General features: G+C 41.3%; 1 protein-coding gene across 1 annotated transcript in view; it reads left to right on the top strand.

Annotated features, from left to right (window-relative positions):
• The window catches only part of LOC140726923 (FRAS1-related extracellular matrix protein 2-like), a 212443-nt gene that overhangs the window by 171975 nt on the left and 12473 nt on the right, over positions 1-27995 (top strand). Inside the window, exons 14-21 of the mRNA XM_073043928.1 lie at positions 4309-4612; positions 6326-6457; positions 8139-8470; positions 17057-17249; positions 21326-21430; positions 22133-22260; positions 26003-26137; positions 26968-27094. Coding sequence (XP_072900029.1) covers positions 4309-4612; positions 6326-6457; positions 8139-8470; positions 17057-17249; positions 21326-21430; positions 22133-22260; positions 26003-26137; positions 26968-27094 — 1456 coding nt within the window. The remainder of the gene's footprint in view (positions 1-4308; positions 4613-6325; positions 6458-8138; positions 8471-17056; positions 17250-21325; positions 21431-22132; positions 22261-26002; positions 26138-26967; positions 27095-27995) is intronic.

Genomic DNA, 27995 nt, shown 5'->3' on the forward strand with positions numbered 1-27995 from the left:
GGAAAACAGAAGGACCACTGAGAGTTTGAAAACATGGATGAAGGGATAAAAGTTATGTACTAGATAACAATAAATGAAGACCATAAGATATAAGAGCAGAATTAAGCAATTTGCCCCATTGAGATTGCTCCACCAGTCCATCAAGGTGGATATTTTTTCAATCCCATTGTCATGTCACGCTATCTCCCCATGATCCTCAGCCTTCATGCCAATCAAGAACGTATCAATCTCCATCTTAAATACACCCTAAACTCTCCCACTACCAGAAACATCCTCTTCACATCCACTCGATCCAGAACTTACAATATACATTAAGTTTCAATGACATCATCCAGCTAAACTCCAGTGAGTACAGGCTGAGAGTCATGAAACACTCCTCATACATTAACCCCCTCATCCTTTTAATCATTCGTGTAAACCTTCTCTGGACCCTCTCAAACACTTCCTTAGATATGGATCCCAAAGCTACTCACAATACTTCAAATGTAGTTGAATAATGCCTTATAAAGCATTGACATTGCGTTCTTGTTTTTATATCCTAGTCCTTTCTAAACGAATACTAAGATTGCATTAGTCTTCCTTACTACTGACTTAACCTGCAAGTGAATCTTTATGGAATTCCTCACTAGGACTCCAAAATCCCTTTGCACTTCTGCATTCTGAATTCTATCCCCAATTAGAAAGTACCCTATGTCTTTGTTTCTTCTACAAAGTAAGAAGGAACTTTCCTTCACTGTATTACATCTGCCATTTCTTTATCCATTCTCCTAATCTGTCCAAGTCCTTTTGTAGGCTCCCTGTTTCCTCAACTCTATCTGCCCCCTGAACAATCGTCTGCAAACTTGGCCACAAATCTATTAATTCCATCATCCAGATCATTAACACATGACGTGAAAAGAAGCAGACCAACACCAACCCCTGTAGAACACCATTAGTCGCTGACATCCAACCAGCAGTCCCCCTTTATTCCCACTCTTTGCCTCCTGCCAATCAGCCAATGCTCTGTGCATGCCTTCTGCCAGTCAGCCAATCTTCTGTACATGCTAGTACCTTTCTTGTAATACCATAGGCTCCTTTCACCTTCTCAAGCACCTTCTCCTAAGTAGCAGTGACTACATTCACTGTTGCCCCCAACTATCCAGAAATTCTGCTATGTGCAGTTATCTTCCACAGTGACAAATAAAACATGTTAAGTTCATCCACCATTTCTTTGATCTCCACTGTTACTTTCCCAGCATCATTTTCCAGCACTCTGACGTCTACTCTTGCCTCTATTATTCTTTATATATCTGAGAAAAACTTGGGTATCCTCTTTTCTATTATTGAGTACTTTTCTTTCCTTATTGCATTTTTATTTGCCTTCTTTTGGTTTTTAAAATCTTCTCAATTCTCTAGCTTCCTGCTAATTTTTGCAATATTGTATGTCCTCTACTTTTATGCTGTCTTTAACTTCCTTTGTCAGTCAGAGTTGCCGTATCCTTTCTTTAGAATGATTCCTCTTCTTTGGGATGAAATGGTCTTGCATCTTCCAACTTCCTCCTTGAAACGCCAGCCTTTGCTGCTCTGCCATCGTTCCTGCTAGTGTCCCCTTCCAATCAACTTTGGCAGCTGCCTTCTTATACCTCTGTATTTCAACTGTAATAACAATACCTCTTCCTCTCAAACTGTAGCATGAATTATATCATATTATGATCACTGTCTCCCAACAGTTCATTACATTAAGATCTGATCAAAACTGGACCATTGCATAACACCCAATCTGGGAATTCCCTTATTCTAAGTGACTTCAACTTCATGCTGCTCTAAAAGGTCATCTCAGGCATTCTACAAATTCCTTACCTTGAGATCCAGTACCAACCTGATTTTCTCAATCTACCTGCATATTGAAGACCGCAATGACCATCATAACATTCTCTTTCTGATATAAATTTTCCATCTCCTGTTCTAATTTATATCCCACATCCTGGTTACTATTCAGAAGCCTACATATAACTCGTATCAGGGTCTTTTTATCCTTGCAGTTTTTTTTTTAACTACCCATAGGATCTTCTGACCCTCTATCTCTTCTTGCTAAGGATTTGATTTAATCTTTTACCAACAAAACAATGCCATCCTGCCTGTCTTTTCGATAGGATGTGTATCCTTGGATGTTAAGCTGTCAGCTATGACTCTGCGATGCCCACAGCATCATACCTAAGCTCATCTACCTTGTTTCATAAACTGTGTCCTGTATTCACTGCCTGCTTCTCAGATATGTGTCCATGTTGCCTGGCATTGAATTCTTTTCTAAATTTTCTGTCTTGCTTTCTTATTCTGGAGATAAGAACTCCTCATGTATGTTCCTTCATAGAACATCGAACATAGCGATCTACAGTACATTACAGGCCATTCGGCCCACAATGTTGTGCCGACTATGTAACCTACTCTAGAAGCCGCCTAGAATTTCCCTTTTACTTTATCCATACCTCTCCAATCTGTTGAACTATTTAAAGCCCTATCCATAGCCCTTGTAATGCAATTCTCCAGGACCCTGTTCTGTATAGTTCAGGTGACCCTCCTTCCCCAATATATCACAAACTCAAACCCACTTCTCCCAGCCAGTCTTTGAGCCATACATTTAACGCTATAATCTTATTGATCCTGTGCCAATTTGTACGTGACACTGATAGCAATCCAGAGAATATTACCTTTCCACAGATTCACCACCATCTGCCTGCTTCCATTTGAATGACATTGGCCCCCAAATCCATGCCTGCCAACCAACTAACGTATAAGCATGATTTACCAAATAAAAACCAAAATCGGGCAGCATCTGTGGAGAGGAAAACAGTTAATGAGTCAGATCAAAAACCTTTCATCAGGACAGAAACATGAGGAAACAAGTGAGCTTTGAGGGGAAGGGACGGGGCAATGCTGTACTCGGGTGGAGATGGCACAGGATTGGTGTGAAAGCTTACTAATCACAGTTGTACTGAAGTAGCTGCTGTGTTGTGCATCTCACTGTTACAATGTTGGCTTTTGTTTATTTCTGTTTTTATTTATTGAGATACAGTGCAGAATAGGCTTTCCGGCCCTTCGAGACATGTCACCCAGCAATCCCCCGATTTAATCCTAGCCTAATCACAGGGCAATTTACAATGATCAATTAACCTGCCAACGATATGTCTTTGGACTGTAGGAGGAAACCAGAGCACCCAGAGGAAAACCAGACAACAGCAGGAATTGAACACGGGTCACCTGTACTGTAAAGCATTGTGCAAACTACTACATTACTGTGCCTCCCTTTTACCCTTCTCCCACTCCCTTTCCCTCTCCCTCTCCTACTCCCTCTCCCACTCCCTCTCTGTCTCCCACTCCCTCTCACACTCCTTCTCCCACTCCTTCTCCCACTCCCTCTCCCACTCCTTCTCCCTCTCCCACTCCCTCTCCCTCTCCCTCTCCCACTCCTTCTCCCACTCCCTCTCCCACTCCCTCTCCCACACACTCCCACACACTCTCCCACACACTCTCCCACACACTCTCCCACACCTTCTCCCACTCCCTCTCCCTCTCCCACTCCCTCTCCCCCTCCCTCTCCTCCCTCTCTCCTCCCTCTCCCATACCCTCTCCCACTCCCTCTCCCCTTCTCCCTCTCCCACACCCTCTCCCACTCCCTCTCCCTCTCTCCTCCCTCTCCCATACCCTCTCCCACTCCCTCTCTCCTTCTCCCTCTCCCACACCCTCTCCCACTCCCTCTCACACTCCCTCTCTCCTTCTCCCTCTCCCACACCCTCTCCCACTCCCTCTCCCTCTCCCACTCCCTCTCCCTCTCCTACTCCCTCTCCGTCTCCCACTCCTTCTCCCAATCCCTCTCCTTCTCCCTCTCCCACTCCCTCTCATGCTCCCTCTTCCACTCCCTCTCCCTCTCCCTCTCACGCTCCCTCTTCCTCTCCTTCTTCCTCTTTCTCCCGCTCCCTCCCTCCCTCTCTCACTCTCTCACCTTTATTCATCTCTAATTCATATCTTGTATCAGTGGTTCATCATGTTCCCTCCACCCCTTCCCTCTTCTCTGCAGCTTAAAACATGTATGTTCTCCCTTTTACAGTTCTAATGAAAGCTCAACAGGTTACAACTTTATTTCCCCTTAATAAAGAGATGCCTCATAAACAGGTGTCTCCTGCATTTTCTGTTTTTATTTCAGATTTCCAGGATATGCAATTTATTTTTTACCCTTAGGTTAACATCAAACAGTATTTTTTTGTTGTTTATGTAAAATAATCGATTGCTTGCATTTGAAATACTTATCTTCATTCCATTTCTTTTTGTCAGGCTTGCAATCCGAAGTATTCTGATTATGACAAAACAGGATCAATATGTAGCAGTGAGAGCATCAATGACACGCTGACTCGCTACCGTTGGCTGGTGAGTGCTCCAACAGGTCCAGATGGAGTGACAAGCCCTATGAGAGAAGTGGACTCAAACACATTCTTCACCTCCTCCAAGATGATTACTCTAGACTCAATCTACTTCCAAGCTGGCTCTCGGGTGCAGTGTGCTGCTCGGGCTGTTAATTCCAATGGGGATGAAGGGCTCGAGTTAATAAGCCCCATCGTATCAGTCAGCACTGAGGAAGGTAATACATAAAAGTGTGTTGTTGGTTCTTCAAACAATGCTGAATTGTACGTTGAAAGATGATCAGCAAAGAAGGTGGTGCAAGTTCTCACAGGATAATAAAAGAGATCTGTATTTTACAATAAATATTTCTAAATTCAACTTGTTATTTTCTGTGCATTGATTAATACATTTTGATCTGTTGAAATGCTTGTTTAATACAATCATTAATCTGTTTGGTTTAACAAAGGCAATTAAATGCCATCCTTCAAATTTTAACATCAACTTAATCCTGAGATTGTGACAGTCATTTTTGAGCTCGTGAGGACCCGCAGTGTGATGTCAATGAGCAGATGCTTGTAGATTGTATGAATGAATAGACATTGAGATTAATTATACAGGTTGAGTACCTCTTGTCCAAAATTCCAAAATCCAATACCTCTGAAATTCAAATTTTTTGAGCAGTGACATGACGTCACAAATGGAAAATTCCACAAGATGCTAAGAAGGTTCCCAGATGATGTGTGGGTCTCTGCACTCCATAAACACTTATGAGAAGGGACCTCACATACGTAATGAAGAGAAGTTAATGAAAAATAGAAAAACACTGCATAAAGTGAAAAATGAAGAACTCAATTGTGTATTGTTAGCATCAGAGTGACCATATGCCACTTAACGGTATGTCGATCATGAAACAAGCAAAAATCTGTCATGATAAACTGAAACTGAAGGTAATTGTGAATATTCAGCAGGCTGGTTGCAGAAATTTAAGAAAAGGCACAGCATTAACTTTTTAAAGTGTCTGCTGATTACAAAAACCTAGCACCAAACCTGCTGGTTGTTTTCATGCCTTACATAACGTCATTAAAATTTTAAAGCATCGCTGATGAAAATCTAACACCAGAACAAGTCTACAAAGCTTATTGTTTTTTATATCTTACATAAAACCTAAAAAAAAATAAAATACAAATACAGTGTATTGTAATCTTTTAATCAAAACACAATACCTCAGATGGATATCGAAAGCCTGCTGTTGTTCAACAGCCAGTTCAGGTATTCTCCTGATGCTGTTTCTGTTACCCTGCACACATTATATTTTCATTATATTAATGGTGTGTAATACTTTTTACTGTTGAGTGTAAGACAAAAACTGCTTACTGGTAATACATATATTCAGAGGTGGAAATTATGGTTATCCCAAGCTATCTCATTATATATTCCAAAATCCAAGAATATCCAAAATTCCAAAACATTTCCAGCCCCAAGCATGTCAGATGAGGGGTACTCTACTTGTAGTAAATGTAATTCTTCAAAGCCATTACAAGATTATTAGTTTGGCATGAATGACTGTATTATGATTAATTGTAGTAACTATAGTTGTTCAAAGCTACTACAAGATTAATTTGTAGTGTGGAATACTTTTTGTTAACTTCCAACATTATAAATATTAGAAATTATGAAGTGAAAATTCATTGTTAATCACTTGTTAAGTGTAACATTGACCTTATTGAAGTTGAATTTCATATAAAGATACTACCTACTTGTCCTTTTATAGTAATAGCAACCAAAAGATGATTTTCTACCTGTGTGCCGAAATAACTAGTATAGCACCTTAAATGTGAATAATAATTTGCATGTCCACATAAAGGTGCTTTTAAGGAGCCAAGCAAAAGTGTGCGGACAAGAGAATCAACTTTGATTACCAACTAGTAATGTGTAATTCCTTTGCTATCAGGTCTGTGCCAGCCTAGAGTGCAAGGAGCAGTTGGTGCTGAACCATTCTCTGCTAAGTTGCGTTACACAGGAACTGAAGATTCAGACCATCCGAACCTTATCAAATTGACTGTAACAATGCCACACATCGATGGTAAGGAGTACTTCATGGAGTTGCTGTGTTGAGCTCTACTGTTTTCTATATGAATTCCGTTACAAGTTCTGCAGAATTTTCTTAATTTTCTGCCTATAGATTTCACTTAACTGGTCTTTAAAATAAATGAACAAGTCGCCAGTTCCCCACTTCAACTTTTTGTTGCTGCCATTGTCTGGTCACTTCTCCAATATTGGGGAAAAGTTTAGGTGTTATGTCCACAGTGTTAAGTAAGACTGTATGGCTAAGGCATCCATTATTACAATGGAACCATTTCTATAAAAGAAATCTTAATGCATAAGTGTAAAGGGCATTGCATCACCCTATTCTTTGCATAAGCTTAAGTTGTAGTTTCCCAAACACTTTCAATGTTGTGGGGATTTACAGAAAGATAAGGACAGGATCCAAAAGGTTTCTAAGGAGTGTCATTCTTGCCCTAATGGCACCTAATGCTGAAGGTACAGCTGAACGCCATAGCAAGGCTGGCAGTGTGGTGGGAAACAAAACTACAGATGCTGGAATCTGAAACAAAAAGAAAATCAGAAGTAATGGAAGAACTGAGTCAGTCAAGCAGCACCTATGGAAAGAGAAACACGTTAATGGTTTATATCAAAGACCTTCATCAGAACTGAAGGAAAGTGAGAGGTTGCTCAGTTATTTATTTCAATTCTGAAGGAGAATTTGACCTGTTTCTCTTTCCACAAATGCTACTCGACTGGTCGGGTTCCTGTGGCATTTCAGTTTTGGTTGGTAATGTCAAGCAGAATAGTGTGACCCAGGTGGATGCTTCAGCTTGTGGAGGGGGACCTGAGGCATCGGGGCCAAAGCCAAGCACTTCTAGAGCTGCTTCCAGAGAACTGTGGTACCATGGGAAATATTGATCAACAGTATGGCAGAGACAAGGCCAGAAATCAGAGCTCCAGGGTGTAGCATAAAGAAGCATAAAGATGGCTTTCAGGGGGAATTCCGGATGTCGGAGCTTAGGACTAGATAGGTCAGAAATCCTAATATTGGGTCAAATCCTATGTTTGCAAAAAGATTGGGAAAGGCTTACTGTCATTTGGAGAGAGGATGGAAGGCTGGTAGTCAGGATGAGGAGGAGCAAGGACATCTTTGTTTGGCCGTGAATGGACATCCTGCCTCTCTTGCCCAGTGAGGAATGCTGAGATTGATGGGACAGAAAACCCATCCTTTCCACCTCAACAAGATCATTTCCCTGACTCCTAAAAGGCTCATGTAGTCGCAATAACTCACACAAAATGCTGGATGAACTCAGGGATGCCAGACGGCATCTATAGATAAGAGTAAACAATCAACGTTCAGGCCAAGACCCTTCATCAGGACTGCAACAAACGACGAGGTTAAAGTAAGAAGGTGTCCTGTCCTGCTGTGTTCTGCCAGTATTTTGTGCATGTTGCTTGGATTTCCAGCATCTGCAGATTTTCTCGTGTTTGTAGCAGCAGTAAACTGGGTTGTCAATAGTACTTGGAGTATTTACTTACAAGTTAACTAAATACATGAATCTCCATTATTTCACCAAAATCAAAATAACCAGATGCATCTTGTGTAACGTATATTTCAGTTTTGAGCCCTTATCCTCTTCCAGATGCAGCAAGAGAGTTGAAGCAAATGATGGCCTTTGGTTTAATAAAACTTACCAGATGTTCTGTTTTTGTCTCAGGTATGCTTCCTGTTATCTCCACACGTCAGCTCTCTAACTTCGAGCTCACCCTCAGCCCCGATGGGACCCGTGTCGGAAACCACAAGTGTTCTAACCTCTTAGACTACAATGAAGTAAAGACTCATTATGGCTTTTTGTCAGACTCCACTAAAAACCCAGAGGTGATTGGAGAGACCTCCCCGTACCAGTACAGCCCCTCTCTGCGTGGGCCTTCCACGCTCAGATTTTACCGAAACCTCAACCTCGAAGCCTGTCTCTGGCAGTTTGAGAGTTTCTATGATATGTCTGAGCTTCTCACAGACTGCGGAGGCACTATTGGCACTGATGGACAGGTACGGACAGTTTTCCCAGTTTAGCAATATAACTGCTTATCAAGTGGATTCTTTCTTTTATATTTACTGCTAATGTTTTCTAAACATAGAAGTACAATAATTGAGCACAGATAAGAGGTTCTCTAATTGTAGTACAGTTTTTTCTAAATTTCACGCCCATGGTTCCATGGGACCCAGATGCGGCCTTGTTCATTATTAATGTACAACCTGTACTCATCAGTATAAAGGATGTCCCATTCAAACTCATTTCAAAAAAATGCTGGGTGAGTCAACACTGACAAAATGCTGGAACTCAGCATCTATGGAAATGAGTAAACAGTCGACGTTTCGGGTCAAGGCCCTTCTTCAGGTCCTGATGGAGGGTCTCGGCCCGAAATGCCAGCTGTTTACTCATTTCCATAGATGCTGCCTGACCCGCTGAGTTGCTTTGGATGCGTTGTGTGTGTTGCTTCGGATTTCCAGCATCTGCAGACCTGCGTTGTAGTTGTGTGAGTCAGTTAGTTTTGGTATCCAATGATTTTGTACGAATGCTGGAATATTTTCTGTTGCATAAGCGGTATCAGAATCAGGTTTACTATCACTGACATAAGTTATGAAATATGTTGTTTTGTAGCAGCAGTATAGTGCAGGGATAGCAAATTACTGTAAGTTACAATAATAAAAGAAAAACAAGTAAGTAGTCCAAAAGAGGTATAGCAAGGTAATGTTGCTTGGTTTATGGACTGTTTAAATGTCTAATGGCAGACGGGAAGAAACTGTTCCTAACACGTTGATGGGACTTGGGCCCTAGAGTATAAGATGCTTGTTTATTGACAGTCAGAGATGAGGGTGAGCAAGAGAGAGAGTAATCAGGACTAGAATGAGAAAGCATATGAAAACAATAGTTTTGGAAAATAAAATGTTTCAGTTTAACCTTATGTTTTACCATCCATTCAGCCATACATGGTGACCTGGCTCAGATTAATGTTACTTATCAGTTATTTCAGAACCTACAAAACTAAGTCAATCTCATTTTCAAAGAATTCCTTAGATAACGTCATGCGCTTTGGGGAGAGAGACCATGCCAGGGAATACACAGTAAATGGCAGGGCCCTGGGAAAATCATTTAACAGCAAGACCTTTGGATATTCTGTAAGAATATAGTTCTGTGAAGTGGGGACACAGGTAGACAAGTGGTGAAGAGGCGTACCGTAACTTTACCTTCAACCAAGGCACTGAGTATAGGCGATGAGATAATTGTACCTTTTGATGATTTGGACATACTGTGTGCAGTTCAATAGCCAAACTACAGGAGAGATGTTATGAAACTGGAGCAGATACACAAAAAAATTAACAAGGATGTTGCCTATTTTGGATGTTTGTGTTGTAAAGAGTGATTGAAGAGGCTGGGATTGTGTTCTCTGGAGCAAAGCAGGCTGAAAAGTGAACCACTGAGGTTTATAAAATCATGAGGGACATAGATACCCACGGTCTATTTCCCAGGGAGTCAGAAACTAGATGGCATAGGGTGATGATGAGAGGGGAAAGAGTTAAAGGGGATCTGAGGGCAAGTTTTCCACACAATGGGAGCTGGGTATATGAAACAAGCTACTAGAGGAATTGCTATAGGCAGATACAAAGTTTTAAAGACGTTTGGACAGATGCATGGATGGGAGTGGTTTAGGGAGAAATAGGCCAAATTCATTTACGTTGGGCTTCAGTCAACTTCTGTCCTTGGATTGAGGTTCTCAACACCTTCCCAAAATCTCCTTCTCCACTTTGGGCAGTCATGAGCCAGCAATTCCCAAGAACCAGTCAGAAGATGCCATTTTCAAGGTGTTTTTAAGGACATCCTTGAAGCAGTTACTCAGGTTATCAATTCAGGAGGGACCCGGATTGATAACCTCTCAAGAGCATTTACAATAAGATCATAGGACATAGGACAGGATTAGGCTATTCGGCCCATTGAGTCTGCTCATTCATCAAAATCATTGACGTACAACAAGAAAGTAAGCTGTCCCAACACTGATACTTGTGGCACTCCAGTAGTGACCAGCAGCCAACTAGGAAAGGCCCCGTTTATTCCCACTCATTGCCTCCATCCAGTCAGCCAATCTTCTAACCAGGCTAGTACCTTTCCTGTAATAACATGGACTCTTATCTTGTTAAGCAGCCTCATGTGCAGTATCTCGTCAAAGGCCTCTGAAAGTCCAAATAAACAACATTTTTTTTGTCTATCCAGCCTGTTATTTCCTCAAAGAATTCCAACTGATTTGTCAAGCAAGATTTTCCCTTTAAAAACCACGCTGACTTTGGGCTATTTTATCACATGCCTCCAAGTACCCCAAAACTTCATCCTTAATAATGGACTCCAACATCTTTCCAACCACTGAAGTCAGGCTAAATGGCCTATAATTTCCTTTCTTCTGCCTCCCTTAAAGTGTGGAATGAAATTTGCAATTTTTCAGTCCTCAGAAACCATTCCAGAATCTAACTGATTCTTAAAGATCATTGTTGCTGCCTCCACAATCTCCTCAGCTACCTCTTTCCGAACCCTGGAGTCCATCTGGTCCAGCAACTTAGCTGCCTTCAGGCTTTTCAGCTTCCCAAGCGCCTTCTCCTTATTAATAGCAACAGCACTCACTTCTGCCTCCGACACTCTCACATTTCTGGAATTCTGTTTGTTTTTTCCCACAGTGAAGACAAGCACAAAATACTTATTAAGTTCATCTGCCATTTCTTTGTCCCCCCAGTTCTACCCCTTCAGCATCATCTTCCAGTTAGCCGATTTCCAGTCTCATCTCTCTTTTACTCTTTATCTAAAATAAAACTTTTTGTATCCTCTTTCATATTATTGGCTAGACTATCTTCATATTTCTCTCTTTATGGTTGTTTTAGTTGACTTCCATTGTTTTTTAAAGGCTTTCCAATCTTCTTCATTCCCACTGATTTTTGCAAAATTATATGCCCTCTCTTTTGCTTTTCTGTTGTCTTTGACTTCCTTTGTCAGCCGTGGTTGTCTAATCCTCCCTTTAGAATACTAATTCATCTTTGGAATGTATCTTTCCTGTGCCTTCCTAAATTCCCTCAAACTCCAGCTATTGCTGTTAAGCTATCATTGCTGTTAGTATCCCCTTCCAATCTACTTTGGCCAGCTCCACTCTCATGCCTCTGTAATTCCCTTTACTCCACTGTAATAATGATATATTCAATGTTCTTCTCAAGCTGGAGGGTGTATTCCAACATAGTATGATCAATGATACAGCTTGCATCCTAGAATCCTAAGAAAAAGTGGCTACAGATGTAGTGAGTCATTGATTGCAATCTTCCAAAAAGCCTAATAGTTTGTAAAAATACAAAAGGATTGGAAAACTGCCAATGTGGTGTCATCATTTAAACAGGGTGAAAGCCAAGAAGAATCAATTCCGTTATCTTAGGGCAAAGGTTGAAAGTGTCTTCTCAGGACTCATAGAATTTAAAAGAAAAAGAGGTAATTTTATTGAAATATGTACAATTATTAGGGGGTTTGACAAAGCAAGTATTTCTCATAAGCATAGCAACAGAATAAGAAGTTACCTGTTTTAGACTGAAATTAGGAAAAATTTCTTCCCTCAAAGCTTGTGCATCTTTGAAATTCCTTGCCTCAGAAAACTTTGGGGTTGGAATTCTTGAGTATCTATTCAATATGAAAAGGGAAGATTTTTAATCAGTAAAGAAGCTGAGGCCTACTGCTGCTGTCTGTAAGGAGTTTGGACATTCTCCCCGTGACAGCGTGGGTTTCCTGTGGATGGTCTAGTTCCCTCCCACAGTCCGGGACATGCAGGATAGTCAGGTGGGTGTAATTGGACGCCACGGACTCGTTGGGCCAGGAGGACCTATTACTATGCTGTATCTCTAAATAAATAAAGATGTGAAAATTAGGTCAGTTGTGAGGAAAGAAGATTCTTTGAACCCTGACTCTTCAGGCTGCTGAATTTCTGACGTGAAACAGCATTGAGAAGGGAGCGTGGCCTGGAGGGTGGGGATCCCTAATGGTGGCTGGTGCCATCCTGTGACATTGGCTCTTGTTGATGACCTCGATGGTGGGGAAGTTATACCTCTGATACAGATTGCTGAGTAGGTGCTTGCATTGGAATTGCCCATGCCAAGCCTTGTTGCAAACCGTCAGTATGCACTTCTACCCAGCAGACTTTGAGGTTTCTTGTCAGGTTTGAGGTCTTGAGCTTCAAATACTCTATATCTCACTCAGAAAAAGACCAAGCAATGGTGCCTTCATGGAATCAGAGTCAGAATCGGGTTTATTATCAGCGGCATATGTCAGGAAATTACTTAGCAGCAGCAGTACAATCCAATGCATGATAAAATAGAAAAAATAAATAAGTAATCAATTACAGTAAGTATATATATATAGTGTTGGCGCGTGGCCTAGTGGGCAAGGCATCGGACTAGTAACCTGAAGGTCACTGGTTCGAGCCTCAGCTGAGGCAGCGTGTTTGTGTCCTTGAGCAAGGCACTTAACAACACATTGCTCTGCAACGTCACCGGTGCCAAGCTGCATGGGTCCTAGTGCCCTTCCCTTGGACAACATCGGTGGCATGGAGAGGGGAAGGCTTGCAGCTTGGGCAACTCCCATACAACCCTGCCCAGGCCTGCACCCTGGAAACTCCAGGCGCAGATCCATGGTCTCTCGAGACCGACGGATGCCACCATATATGTATATCAAATAGTTGATATACATATTAACTGCAAGTTTGAAATAGAGAGACAAAACATTCTCATAGCAGAAGATTCATTGTTACTAGTTCCAGGGTTTGAAAAGTCCAAGTACAAAAGATATACTTTTGAAAGAGAGATTTATCTTCCTCGCTCTCTATTCTCCCATGTGTAAGATGAGCGCATGCCTTAAACACTGGTAGCCACAACAGCCTCATCATTATCAACAGCAAGCGCCAAAAGTCTGACGGGGTGCCCTTTTAAAGACACCCAGCTTCAGATAAATATATGGAAATAAATTATGTCCATTCTTTGTTTGCAATTGTGTGAAGACAGATTTTCAAACAAACTCTTGAATCAAGGACTTTCCACTTTGATGTGTGCTCCTGATAAGGAAACTTTTCACCTGCTGTCACTTCTCACTGCAGATAAGGGATAGCAGGCAGTTCAGAATGCTGAAAACAGGGACATTTTTCTTTCATCCCAGTGGAATGTCCTGCCCTCTGTTGATTATCTTTCACTATTTTATTTGATCTACCAGCAATTAAATGAAACAATGAAAGAAAACACAACTCCCATTCCATTTGAACCAGAGTTTATTTTAAAACCCTTGTAGGATCAAACAGCTTCAATTTAGGGCCAAAATCTGAAAAGCTTGAGGCACAAGAGATGGCAGATGCTGAAATCTGCAGCAATAAACAAACTGCTGGAGGAACTCAGTGGGTCAAGCAGCGTCTGTGGGGGGAAGGAATTGCCAATGTTTTAGGCCAGTGCATCCATACTGACTTTCAACCCTAAACAATTCCTTTCCACCTTCAGATGCTGTTTGACTCATGCCTCCCACCCCCCCCCCCCCAGCTCCTCCAACAAAAAGATAAAGATCTTATAACTTTTTAACTTTTTAAACATCTTCATGATCTTTCTCGTTATTAGTGGTTCCCTTTTCAGCTACAAGGGATAGGTAAGAGTGCTTTTTGGTAACTTTGCCAAAGCTGCTGCTGTTAATAAGATTGCTAGACATGTGCATGTAAAATCAGCCTCAATTGCCTTCTTGAGAACAGCTTATATAATGTTCCAATACCACATTCTGCTGCAACCATAAGCATAAGAAGCTAAGAAAAAGAACCAGGAACAAGCCACTCGGCCCATCTGTGCAGGCTCTGCCATTCAGTAAATTGTTAGATGATATTTTATCCCAACACAAAGCTCCCATCTCTGCCTTAAATATACATCATAATTGATCATCTACAGCCACCTTAGTTTGAGAATTTCAAAATTCCCCATCCTCTGCTTCATATTCAACATTGATGTTCAATACTATTCCTAGGAAGTTTTCTATGTCTCACAACAAAAGAAAACTAATTGTTTAATGTCTGTGCCATTTTTTTTCCTTCTCAATCTAGCTTCACTGGTCTCAAAAGGAAATTTAGTGGAATTCATTAAGTTGGATTCCTCTATCTGCCTATCAGTGTAGAGTGTGAAAGCAGATTATTTTTGATTAAATTAATCCAGTGTGCGTATTGCAATGATGTCCAATATGTCTCCATCTTGCTTTACCTTCTACCATTCCCTTTTCTATATATCTTCATCAAAAAAACCTCAATGCAACCTTCAGAGGTGATAGTCATTTTAGTACGTTCAACTTTTGTTGGTTTGTCTGGTGGTTTGTGTATCTCCTGTCTTTATTCCATGTCAGTCCTTGGCCCCAAATTTGAAACCAGCTTTAGTGAAATTACATAAAGAAATTACTTGCTAGCTCCACTGCTGCTATCTGCTATAGACTGGCCAGGAATCACATTACATAATTGACGAATTTTATTAGACTCTGTGAACTTTTTCCAATTCAAGTTAGGAAGATCAATTGATAACTGGAAATAATTATATAATAAAAATAATTATTATCATTTAACTCACAGCTTATAATTCTCTATGGATATCTGGGAATAATGATAAGCAGATTTCCAGAGTTTCAAGGATTTTGTTGTCATCTTTGAGATTTACTTTTCATTTTAAAAATCAGATTATTCAGCCAACATTACTGTATAGGAACTTGTTATGTGCAAATAGTTTGGTGCATTTCTTTAATTTCAGAAATCACATAACTGGCTATGGAGCACTTTGGAGCATCCAGAGATTTTGAAAGGCGCTGTATTAATGCTAAGCTGTCTTAATAATTTTATGAAAACAGAACCTCTTATTTACAATCTAACAACTGAGGAAATTTTGTACAGTCATCGGAAAAGTCAAAACTAATTGGCAAACAAAAATTCACTGCTTCACCCAACACTGGAGGCTTACATTTTAAGCTGACAGTTAGATGACTTCCATGTCATTTGCTTTTGAAACCGTGTTCTGTTTTCTTTTTCCCATTACTGATGGTAAAAGCTCTAGGTTAGATGGAGTTATTGTTCAATTTAAGTAATTTAGATTCCTGTCCTTAGTGGTAACAATGAATGCTTGTTTTCAAAGGCTTGAGTACATACTAGTTGTTATATGTAGTCTCTTTCCTTGTCAGTTGCTTGTTCCCTCAAGGATTTTCAGAACCTGGGGCCACGACCTCAGAACTAATCACTCCATCTGTTTGGGAAACTCATATGTGTTTGTGCCTGCACATCACCGAATCTGCCATCGTTTCTTTTATGCTAACTCAATATTCGACCTTAATAACAGTTGTTCAATTTCATGTTGTTACACAACATTAAATAATATTTAGGAAAGTGGGCTTCAAAGCCCTGAACTGACATGTTGGAATTATCTATGAGAAGGAGAGGTGACCAGGGGTGGATAATAAAGGCAGTGGATTTACACTGAGAAAGTGCTTGTGAAGGTCACTGTTACCACCTCTTCCACTGGTACAAATAATCATCTAACATGATGATTGAATTTTATAAGTTATGCCACTTGGTTTTGTTTGTTTTTGAGGAATGGATTTCACTATCCTAATTAAATTGTACTGGGAAAGTAAATTGAAGCCCTGGAAATAATTGTAATGCAGGCTGAGTATAAGGTAGCAGATGGGCAAGATAGATACAGACCTATCCAGTTAAAAGCAGCTAAACGTTTAAGTTGTGAAGCTAAAATTCCTTCAGGCATGGAAACACAGGAATGTGCAGGGCCTTGGCTGGCAGACAAGATGAGTTCAAAAGTCTAAAAGTACCACACAGTACTCTCGCCTATCTTTTGCTACTTCCCATCTAAGTATTTACCCATTTTTCTCTTTCCATTCCTAATAGAATTTGCTTCCTAGTTTGGACTTTCACCACTAAGTGTAAGGTTTAGAGTGTAATTCTAAGGTGACCTATGTACAGAAAGCTGTGTGTAAGCCATTCATTTACTCATAGCCATGATTAAAGATTAAGTGTGTGTGAACCACGTATTTTCATAAGCAGAAATCATCTGGTATGATTATAACATTTTAAGGAAATAAGTATTACTAAAGATCCCATCATGTACATTTAACTGTCAGACTTTTGACCAATGTTCAGCTAAAAATGGTGGTATAGGATCTTTGTAGTTAACTAATGTTTTATATTATAGAAGTTACAAATGCAGTAACCTCAATTAAAACAATAAGGTGTGATAGGAAAACGCAGATATCTTTGAAGAAAGGAACAGATTTATTTTTGATTTCCACTGTTCCTATGATTTTGTTTGCTTTAGCGTTCCAGAGGCGTGCGTATAGAGTGGTTTGTAGAAAAACAACATCATGTCATGCAGAGCAGTAATATCATAGCTTTAAAATAAATATTAGGCTTATTTTTATGCAGACGTGTTCAGATTTTTTAAGTTAACATTTATATATACAGATTTCAACAAAAATCGCATTTATAATAAAATTGCATGCATTGTTTGAGGATAGCTGGCATATTAAAATATTTCTTTTTTCCCCATCAGGTTTTGAACCTTGTGCAGTCTTACGTAACTCTGCGAGTCCCTCTATACGTCTCGTACGTCTTCCACTCCCCGGTGGGGGTGGGAGGCTGGCAGCACTTCGACCTGCAGTCTGAGCTGCGCTTGACTTTTGTGTACGACACTGCCATCTTGTGGAGAGATGGAATTGGCAGCCCACCGGAGGCTGAATTACAGGGTCGGTGACTATCGGAGCTTGTTTTAGCAATTTTTGTTATCAGTCAGGGACACTTACCTCAGGAAATGTCATCAGTTCATCCACCTTACGAGTGTAATTAAATTTTGAAAGACTTCACTTCTCCACCAAGCTATTATGTCCAGTACAAAGAGTTTTCATTTTCCAGTTTGCTCTGTTGTTTCATAGCACTCACTGGGCATCACCAGATTCCTGGATGCTGAAAGAAAAACTTTTGAGTGGCTTAAGTTTGACTGTGGATAGAAACCATTCAGCCTCTCAAAAGGTGAAGTAAAATTTATTCCAATTAACAATTAACAGATTCCTCATTTGCAAGCACAATTAAATTTAATCAGCTGGTGCTTGAAAGTTTCCTCTTACAGTTTGGAAACAAATGAAAAAATATGTACAAGAAGACATAGCTTATTTTCTCGTTCTTCATGGCCTAAAGTAATCATTCAAGATATATTCTACCTATATGAGGTGCAGGCACTTTTACCTCTGATTCACATGACCACAGTGCACATTTCACCCCAGATCTAAGCTAACACATCATTGCCAGGTGTTGGTCAGTGTTGAAGGATTTGTTCTTACTGTGAAGTCCTGTTTGGTGACTCTGTTTGATATGTTAGATAGAATAGCTGTATAAAATACACAGAAGTTTTGCTAGTGACCTTCAATGCTATCACAAGCTTGACTGTTCCATGCATTGTTTGAAACTTTCCGATGCACAAATGTTTTGTTTATAAAATAAAAGTTGCTGCTGTTCGTAATTTAGTTAGGAATTTTTTCTGTATCACAGTAAAATGTGATACAATACTGTATACCCATAAAAGGTTGACTTGAATGAAAGGAACAGAAGGATCTCGAGGTCCAAGTCCATTTATCCCTCAAAGTTGCCATGCAAGTTGATAGAGTGGTTAAGAAGGTATATGTTGGTATATGAAGGTATATGTGGTTAAGATGGTATATGTTGTGTTGGCCTTCGTCAACCAGAGGATTGAATTCAAGACTGCAGAGCTGAAGTTGCAGCCCTTTAAAGCCCCAGTTAGACCACACTTGGATGCTACACCATCCAGGATGCTACCTGGATTAGAGAGTGTGTCTTATGAGGATAGGTTTAATGAGCTAAGGCTTTTTTCTTTGGAGTGAAGTGAAATGAGAGATTTGTTAGAGGTGTATAAAATGCTAGGAAGCATAGATAGACTAGACAGCCAGAGACTTTTTCCCCAGGGTGGCAGTGGCTAATACGAGAGGACATATTTTTAAGGTGATTAGAGGAAAGTCAGAGATAAGTTTGTTACAGGGTGCAGGGATCACACTGCCGGGGTAGTAGTAGAGGAAGATACATTAGGGACATTTAAGAGACTATGTGGGAGGGAAGAGTTAGACTGATCTTGAAGTGGGTTAAAAGGTCAGCCAGCATAACATCATGGGCCTAATGACCTGAACAGTTCTGTACTGTTCTATGTTCTATGAATAGACTTTAGTCCTTTGTGTAATCCTGAAAACCAGCCCTGGTGTTTGTTGTTAACATCTGTTTTCTGATTTACTGTATTTAACTCATGGTTGTTGTAATCTTGTAATTGTGATTGAGAGAATACCTGTTTTTTAAATCTGCACATGTTAAAAGGTATGTGTTGCAGCAGATTTTTAGAGCACAGTAGTGTAAGCGTTGCAAATTTACCTAAATGTACATTGACTACGTGTCTCCAGGGTAACACGCATTCTCAAAGGATCCAACTGCTGGTAGACAATAATCCATGTGCTAACTAACTATACCTTCAGATTCATTTCCTCTCTGCCCATCGGCACACTAAGAGAAGAAAAGGAGTGGGAAATGTTTGGTAAAATTATCAAATATTGAAGCAAAGTAGCTAAATTAAAAGTATTTCTCCTAAACATCTATCTGTGTTCAGACTATTTTACTTAATCGGGCCATACACCCAAATTAGGTTTATCACTGACATACGTCATGAAATTTGTTGTTTTGTATGCAGAAACATAGTGCAAGACATAAAAATCACGATTGGTTACAAAATAAATAAATAAATAGTGCGAAAGATGAATAATGAGGTGTGGTTCATGGGTTTGAGAAATCTGATGTCAGAGGGGAAGAATCTGTTCTTAAGCTATTGAGTGTGAGTCTTCAGGCTCCTGTGCCTCCTCCCTGAGGGTGGTAATAAAAAGTTAAACCACTCTATGCACGTTTTAAATGGAAGACGAATAGAATGTCACTATTAATGCACCTAAACCCACAGTCACCATTGTGGACTTAAGAGCAGTTTTCCAGAGAGTGAACACACAGACAGCATTTGGCCCTAATGGTGTTCCTGGTTGCGTCCTTTGATCCTGTGCAGATCAGCTGGCAGGGGTATTTTCAGATATTTTTAACCTGTTCCTGCTTAAATCTAGGGTTCCCACCTCCTTTAAGAATTACCACTACCATCCCGTTACCTAATAAAAGCAAGGTAACATGCCTTAATGACTACTGCCCGTGAATCTGACATCCACCATCACTAAGTGCTTTGAGAGTCCAGTCCTGGAACACATTAACTCTAACCTCCCAACCAACCATGACCCAATGTGATTCACCTACCGCCAAAACAGGTCTACAGCAGGTGCCATCTCTATGACCCTACGCTCATCTCTGGAGCATCTGGACATTAAAGTTGCCTATGTTAGACAATTGATTGACCACAATAATTCCAAGCACACTCATCATGAAATTCCAGACCCTGGGAGTCAAAATCTCCTTCTGCAACAGGATTCTTTACTTCCTGACCAACAGGCTATAATCAATAAGCATAGGCAACAACATTTCCACTACAACTATTCTCAACACTGGTGCTCCACGAGGCTGCATGCTCAGCTCCCTACTCTACACCCTGTGCACTCATGGCTGTGTGGCCAGATTACCTACAAGTTTGCAGAAGATACCACAGTAGTGGGCCATGTCACAAATAGGGATGATTCCGGGTACAATAAGGAGATAGAAAGACTAGTGACATGGTTTCACGACAACTGCCCAAAATCTCAGCAAAACAAGGAAGTGTGCTCTTGTCTACATCAACAATGCTGAGCTCAAAAGGGTTGAGAGGTTCAAGTTCCAAGGAGTGAACATCACCAATTGTCTGTCCCGGTCCAAGCATGTAGACTTCACGAACTCACCAAAGCCTCTACTTCCTCAGGAGGCTGAAGAAATTTGGCATGCCCCAGCTGACCCTTACCAATTTTTACCGATGCTCCACAGAAGGCATCCAGTCCAGGTGCATCATGGCTTAGTTTGGCTACAGCTCTGCCCATGACTGCAAGACGCTGCAGAGAGTTGTGGACACAGCTCAGCACATCACGGAAAACTCTGTCTACACTCCTGGCTGCCTCAGTAAAGAAGCCAGCATAATCAAAGACCCCACACCCAGACTGGGCATTCTCACTTCTCCCTTCTTCCATCAGGCAGAAGCCTGAAAGCACACACCACCAAGTTCAAGGACAGCTTCTACCCCACAAGCTATAAGACTATTGACTGATTCCCTAGTACAATAATATGGGTTCTTGACCTCGTAATCTAACTCATTATGACCTTGCACCTTATTGTCTACTGCACTGCACTCTCTCTCCATTCTGTACTCTTTTATCATTTTACCCTGGACTCCCTCAAAGCACTATGTAATGATTTGTATGGATGGTATGCGAGACAAGCTTTTCATTCTATTGCAGCACATGTAACAGTGATAAACCAATCGCAATTCCAATTTCTCCTAAAAGTATCTCAGTGACCAAAATGTCCTTGTTCCTTTGAGAACAAGCATTGAGAGTTCAACATCAGACTTCGGCACTTCTATGACAGGCAAAACATGTGTGGCTAACACCCTTTTCTGAATACTGGGCAACCACTATCAAGAGGTGGGCTAGATTAGGTAGGGCCCCATCAAGAATCATACGTGTCTTGCATCACTGCTTTTGCTGGGCGTAAACCATGTGTCTTAACAAGGACAAAGGGTTTTCTAACAGATAACATTGCTGCAGTCTGAGCTGAGCTGTCAGTAGGTTTATTGATGTGTGTTGTTTGCTAACAGGTGCCCTTTACCCAACCAGCATGAGGATCAACAGTGAAGGTCGCCTGGTTGTGAACTTCCGTACCGAGGCACGATTTCATGGGCTCTTTGTCATGGTGCACCCCGGTGAGTGAATTTCACCTCATGCACAGCTTGTCATTCTTCTGATTTCCCATTCTGTCCTCTCTTCCTGAATGCTACCTTATTAGCTGTAAGAGAGACTGGTGTTCTTGATTTAATCTTTACAAAAAGTCTTAGAAATTATTCTATATCACAGCCTGTGTCTGCTTCTGCATGCTCAAGCAACGATTCCTGGATTCTAATGAGATACCAGAATCCTAGCATGCTTTCTCCTACAGGGTCTGAGTTCAGTTTTGATCCCTCTGCAAGTAGCTCCACAAATCCAGCACAGGCCTGGGCCCAGAACTAGATGCACCCTGATTTTGTAATTCATAAACACAAGAGATTCTGCAGGTGCTGGAAATCCAGAGCGACGCACACAAAATGCTGAAGGAACTCAGCAGGTCAGGCGGCATCTCTGGAAAGGAATAAACAGTCAATATTTCAGGCCGAAACATCTTCATCAGGACTCTGGCGTGCTGAGTTGCTCCACCACTTTGTGTGTGCTGATCCAGAGTTGTAATTCAGTCACTGGGTAAATTTGTTCTGGAAGCAACAAAAATTAGAGTAATTTTTTATCTTTTGGGAAAGGAAAATATTGTAAAATATTTATACCTCCAGGTTATTAAGTCTGGCTTTGCAGTGCAGTATAAAGGAAATGTTCTTTTTTTTTATGTATGGCCTAAAACCATCCCTGTGCTTTTCCAGCATCTCCTCTCAGTTCCATGGTTATGTCTGCCGATCACCCAGGATTAACCTTCACTCTCAGTTTAGTGCGGAGTGAGCCAACGTACAATCATCCTGAGCAGCAGTGGAGCTTCACTTCAGACTTTGCTGTAAGTCTTTACAAATTTAAACACTGTAACTCCTAGTGAACATAACACCATAAGACATAGGAGCAGAAGTAGGCCGTTTAGCCCACCGAGACTGCTCCACCATTCTATCACAGCTGATTTATTAATCTCTCAACCCAGTTCTCCTGTTACCTATAATGCGCTTACTGAATAAGAACCTATCAACCTCCACGTTATACTTAACCAATTACTTGGCCTACACAGCCATCTGTGGCAATGAATTCCACAAATTCACCTCCCTCCAGCTAAAGAAATTTCCCCTCATCTCCATTCTAAGGTGATGCCCTAGTATTCTGAGGCTGTGCCGTCTGGTTCCAGACTCTCCCACTGTAGGAAATATCCTCACCATGTCCACTTCATCTAGGCCTTTCAATATTTGTTATGGAATGCAAAATATTTCATGCAAACATTAAGATGTGGATGAGGATTATCAGTAATTCTCTTTATTTCAAAACACATGTACCCCATGCAAGACTGTTTCAGAAAGTAAAGAGGCATGGGATCCAAGGAGACCTTGTTTTGTGTGTCCAGAACTGGCTTGCCCACAGCAGGCAAAGGGTGGTTGAACACAAGTTACACCGCAGATGCTGTGGTCAGATCAACACGTACAAACACGCTGGAGGAACTCAGCAGGTCGGGCAGCATCCGTTGAAATGAGCAGTCAACTTTTCGGGCCGAGACCCGGGTCCTGACGAAGGGTCTCGGCACAAAACGTTGATTGCTCATTTCAATGGATGCTGCCCGACCTGCTGAGTTCATCCAGCTTGTTTGTACGTGTTGAAAGGGTGGTTGAAGGTGGTTCATATTCTGTATGGAGGTCGGTGACCAGTGGTGTTCCACAGGGACCCCTCCTCTTTGTGATTTTTATAAATGACCCGGAGAAGAAGTAGAAGGGATGGGTTAGTAAATTTGCTGATGACACAAAGGTTGTGCGTGTTGTGGATAGTCTGGAGGGTTGTCAGAGGTTACAGTGGGACATCAATAGGATGCAGAACTGGGCTGAGAAGTGGCAGAAGGACTTCAACCCAGATAAGTGTGAGGTGGTTCATTTTGGTAAGTCAAGTATGATGGCAGAATATAATATAAATGGTAAGACTTTTGGCAGTGTGGAGGATCTGAGAGATCTTGGGGTCCATGTCAATTGGACACTCAAAGCTGCTGCACAGGTTGACAGTTTTGTCAAGGAGGAGTATAGTGTGTTGGCATTCATCAACAGTGGGATTGAGTTCAAGAGTCATGAGGTAATGTTACAGGTGTATAAGACCTTAGTTAGATCCCACTTGGAGTACTGTGTTCAGTTCTGGTCATCTCAAACAGGAAGGGTGTGGATACTACAGGGAGAGTGCAGAGGGGATTTACAAGGATGTTGCCTGGATTGGAGGGCTTACCTTTTGAGAATAGGTTGACTGAACTCAGCCTTTTCTCCTTGGGGTGACGGAGGATGGGAGGTGATCTGACAGAGGTGTACAAGATGATGAGAGGCATTGATCATGCGGATAGCCAGAGGCTTTTTCTCAAGGCTGAATTAGCTAACACGAGGGGGCATAGTTTTAAGGAGCTTGGAAATAGGCACCGAGGGGAGGTCAGAGGTAAGCTTTTCACACAGAGGGTGGTGGGTGTGTGGAATGCACTGCCGGCAGCGGTGGAAGTGGATACAATGGGGTCTTTTAAGACCCTCTTAGATAGGTACATGGGCCTTAGAAAAATAGACGGCTATGCGCGAGGGAAATTCTAGGCAATTTGTAGAATAGATTACATGGTCGGCACAACATTGTGGGCTGTAAATTTCTATGTTCTATATGTTCCACCTTAGTGGAACTGACCCCATTTCCTGCTGCCAGTGCCCTCTTCACACTAGACAGACAGACAGCCAGACATACTTTATTGATCCCGAGGGAAATTGGGTTTCGTTACAGTCGCACCAACCAAGAATAGTGTAAAAATATAGCAATATAAAACCGCAAATAATTAAATAATAATATGCAAATTATTCCAAGTGGAAATAAGTCCAGGACCAGCCTATTGGCTCAGGGTGTCTGACACTCCGAGGGAGGAGTTGTAAAGTTTGATGGCCACAGGCAAGAATGACTTCCTATGACGCTCAGTGTTGCATCTCGATGGAATGAGTCTCTAGCTGAATGTACTTCTGTGCCTAACCAGTATATTACGGAGTGGATGGAAGACATTGTCTAAGATGGCGTGCAACTTGGGCAGCATCCTCTTTTCAGCCACCACCGTCAGAGAGTCCAGTTCCACCCCCACACCATCACTGGCCTTACAAATGAGTTTGTTGATTCTGTTGGTGTCCGCTACCCTCAGCCTGCTGCCCCAGCACACAACAGTAAACATGATAGCACTGGCCACCACAGACTCGTAGAACATCCTCAGCATCATCCGGCAAATGTTAAAGGACCTCAGTCTCCTCAGGAAATAGAGACGGCTCTGACCCTTCTTGTAGACAGCCTCAGTGTTCTTTGACCAGTCCAGTTTATTGTCAATTCATATCCCCAGCTATTTGTAATCCTCCACCATGTCCACACTGACCCTTTGGATGGAAACAGGGGTCTTAGCCCTCCTCAGGTCCACCACCAGCTCCTTAGTTTTTTTCACATTAAGCTGCAGATGATTCTGCTCACACCATGTGACAAAGTTTCCCACCATAGCCCTGTACTCCACCTCATCTCCCTTGCTGATGCATCCAACTATGGCAGAGTCATCAGAAAACTTCTGAAGATGGCAAGACTCTGTGGAGTAGTTAAAGTCCGAGATGTAGATGGTGAAGAGAAAGCCCTAGTCTCCCATCATCCCTGTGTCTTCTATTGACCCAGCAATCTCTCACCCTTGTCTCTTGTACCGTGTTTTCAATTCCTTCACACATTTGTTTCTCTCTTTGTCAATAATGACCTTCACTCTGGAATACTCTGCATTCCTCTAATTGTGCCCTCTTTAGCAGCCTTGAATTTCCCACATGAAACTTTTATCTATCCTGCTTTTAGGATGCCTTTAAGTACAAGGCTGTCTAACCAAGCATTGAATAACCTTGCAGTAACATCTACAGTGTTTATATGGACACAAGAGATTCTGTAGATGCTGGAAATCCAGCGAAACACATACGATATAGTGGAGGTACTCAGCAGGTCAGGCAGCATCTATGGAAAGGAATAAAGAGTCAACGCTTTGGGCCGAGAACCTCCATCAGGACTGGAAAGCGGGGTGGGGGTGGGGGAAGAGCCAGAATAAGAAGGTGGGGATGGGGGAGACTTGCAAGCTAGAAGGTGACAGGTGAAGCCAGGTGAGGGGGGTGGTGAATGGCTATCACTGTACATGGGCTTCATGTCAAGTCTTACATTGGTAAATGTAAGTTGTTATTTATTTGCCTGAAAATATCAACTAAGATATCAATTCAAAGCAATGAATTGTTGAAAAAATGCTCTGAGATGATTTGGTGAAATATCTGGCAGAAAGGAAGCTTATTTATAAAGGATAATGTGTTGCCTGCCCATCAGACATGTATTTGTTCCTGATCATTAGTCTGATCAGAAGGTTTGCATAGTCTGTTTTTATAAGTTTTTTAAAAAACTTAATCACAGTAAATCTTCAGGCAAAGCACTGAGTAAAAGAAATTTAGGGAATATTGATGTGAAAATTTATAAATTTGGAATTAATTTCTAATTTCCATTTGCTTTGTGCTGTTGAACTTGATGGTTATTTTCACTTGTTCTAGGTGCGTGATTATTCAGGTACATACACGCTGAAGTTGATTCCGTGCGCCTCTCCCCCAAGCCAGGAGTATACCATACCATTCGTGTGTAATCCAAGGGAGCCGATAACCTTTAATCTTGACATCAGGTTTCAACAGGTACAAAATTATTAGGCAGCTCAAAAGGGGCAGAACGGTAGCATAGCGGTTAGTGCAATCGCTTTACAAGCCAGCGATCACCGAGTGGGGTTCGATTCCAGCCGTTGTCTATGAAGAGTTTGCACATTCACTCTGTAACGTGTGAGTTACCTCCGAGTGCTATGGTTTCCGCCCCCACATTCTAAAGATATGTAAGTTAGTAAGTTGTGGACAATACTTACCTAGTTGGTGCCAGAAGCGTGCCGACACATGCACAATCCTGGCTGAGTTGACTTGATGCAAAATGGCACGTTTCAGTGTACGTGTGACAAATAAAGCTAATCATGCCTTCCACGTCACCTGGGATGGGATAATTACATGATATATCCCTGCGTCACGACAGATTAATGCCGTTTTGAAGTACCCATGGAAGAAGCAAGTAAGGCTTACCTGAGCTATAGGGGGCTTCAAAATGTTCCAGAAATAGCTTTGTAAACAATTATTTGGCACATTAAATTGGCCATGTTTACCCACTGTATCCCAGGAAGTTCAGGGGAAAAGTATTGAGACACAAAATGGCAGGAGTTGCCAGGGAATCAGTCACACCGTTACACCACTGAACTTTGTGGAGATCCTGGCTGAATATGAGTGTGCTGGAGTTAACAGTAGCTGAGGGACATGTTGGTGATTCTACCTGGTGTGGGATCTGCAAGTTCTATCACTTAGCAGAATGGGAAGTTTACATTTCAATCATTATTGCACTTGTAGGGGTTTTAATGATCTAATGGTTTGGGGTGATTTCAACGTATTTTATTCATATATTTAATGTTTTATTTTTTTGTCATTTCCAGGTGAGTGACCCAGTGGCTGCCGAGTTCAGCCTGAACACTCAAATGTTCCTACTCAACAAGAGGAGTCTCTGGCTCTCTGACGGTTCCATGGGATTTGGAGAAGGCAGTGATGTCGCTTTTGCAGAAGGTATGCAAGACTGGCCACAATGCTTTGCAGGAACAATAAATAGCTTTGCAGGCTAGAAATATTGTTGGTTTTCAAAATGTAATTCCGTAACTCAGTCCAGTAAGGTAGGTATCCTTCAAAAATTGCTACAGCAAAATAACCATATTAGTCAAATCAGAATCAAAGTAAGTTAACAATATTTATTTGACTAACTGACGTATCTATAATTCCTAGGGGAGTTTTGTCAGGATACATCAATGGAACACCATAGATTGCAAGATATGATAACATGCAGATTATGTTCCTGGACTGGAATTTTGAGGACCTGGACTGATAGTCTGGAGATCACACAGATTTCACAATAGCAGCTGTAAAATTTAAATTCCCTTTTTAAATAAATCTAGACTCTTTAAAATATTAATACTGATAATGATGTTCATGAAAGTGTTGGTTTGTTGTGAAAACATATTCCTTCAAGGAATTTTCTTTACCCAGTCTGGACTATATACATATACTTACTGACCATTTGCATAATGGTCATTAATCTAATCAACCAATCCTGTGGCAGCAATTTAGTGCATAAAAGCACACAGACATGGTCAAGAGGTTCAGTTGTTTTTCAGGCCAAATATCAGAATGGGGAAGAAATGTGATCTAAGAAACTTTGACCATAAAATGATTCTTGGCACCAGATGGGGTGGTTTGAGTATTTCAGAAACTGCTTATCTCCTGGTGTTTTCACACACAACAGTCTCTAGAGTTTACATGGAATGATGCAAGAAACAATAATGTCCCGTCAGCAACTGTCCGGTGGGCGAAAGTGCCCTGTTAATGAGGGAGGTTAGAGTTGAATGGCCAGACTGGTTCAAGCTGGCAGGAAATAAACAGTAACTCAAATAACCTTGGGTAACGACAGTGGTGT

This window comes from Hemitrygon akajei, chromosome 4 (genome assembly GCF_048418815.1).
Source record: "Hemitrygon akajei chromosome 4, sHemAka1.3, whole genome shotgun sequence".
NCBI lineage: Eukaryota > Metazoa > Chordata > Chondrichthyes > Myliobatiformes > Dasyatidae > Hemitrygon > Hemitrygon akajei.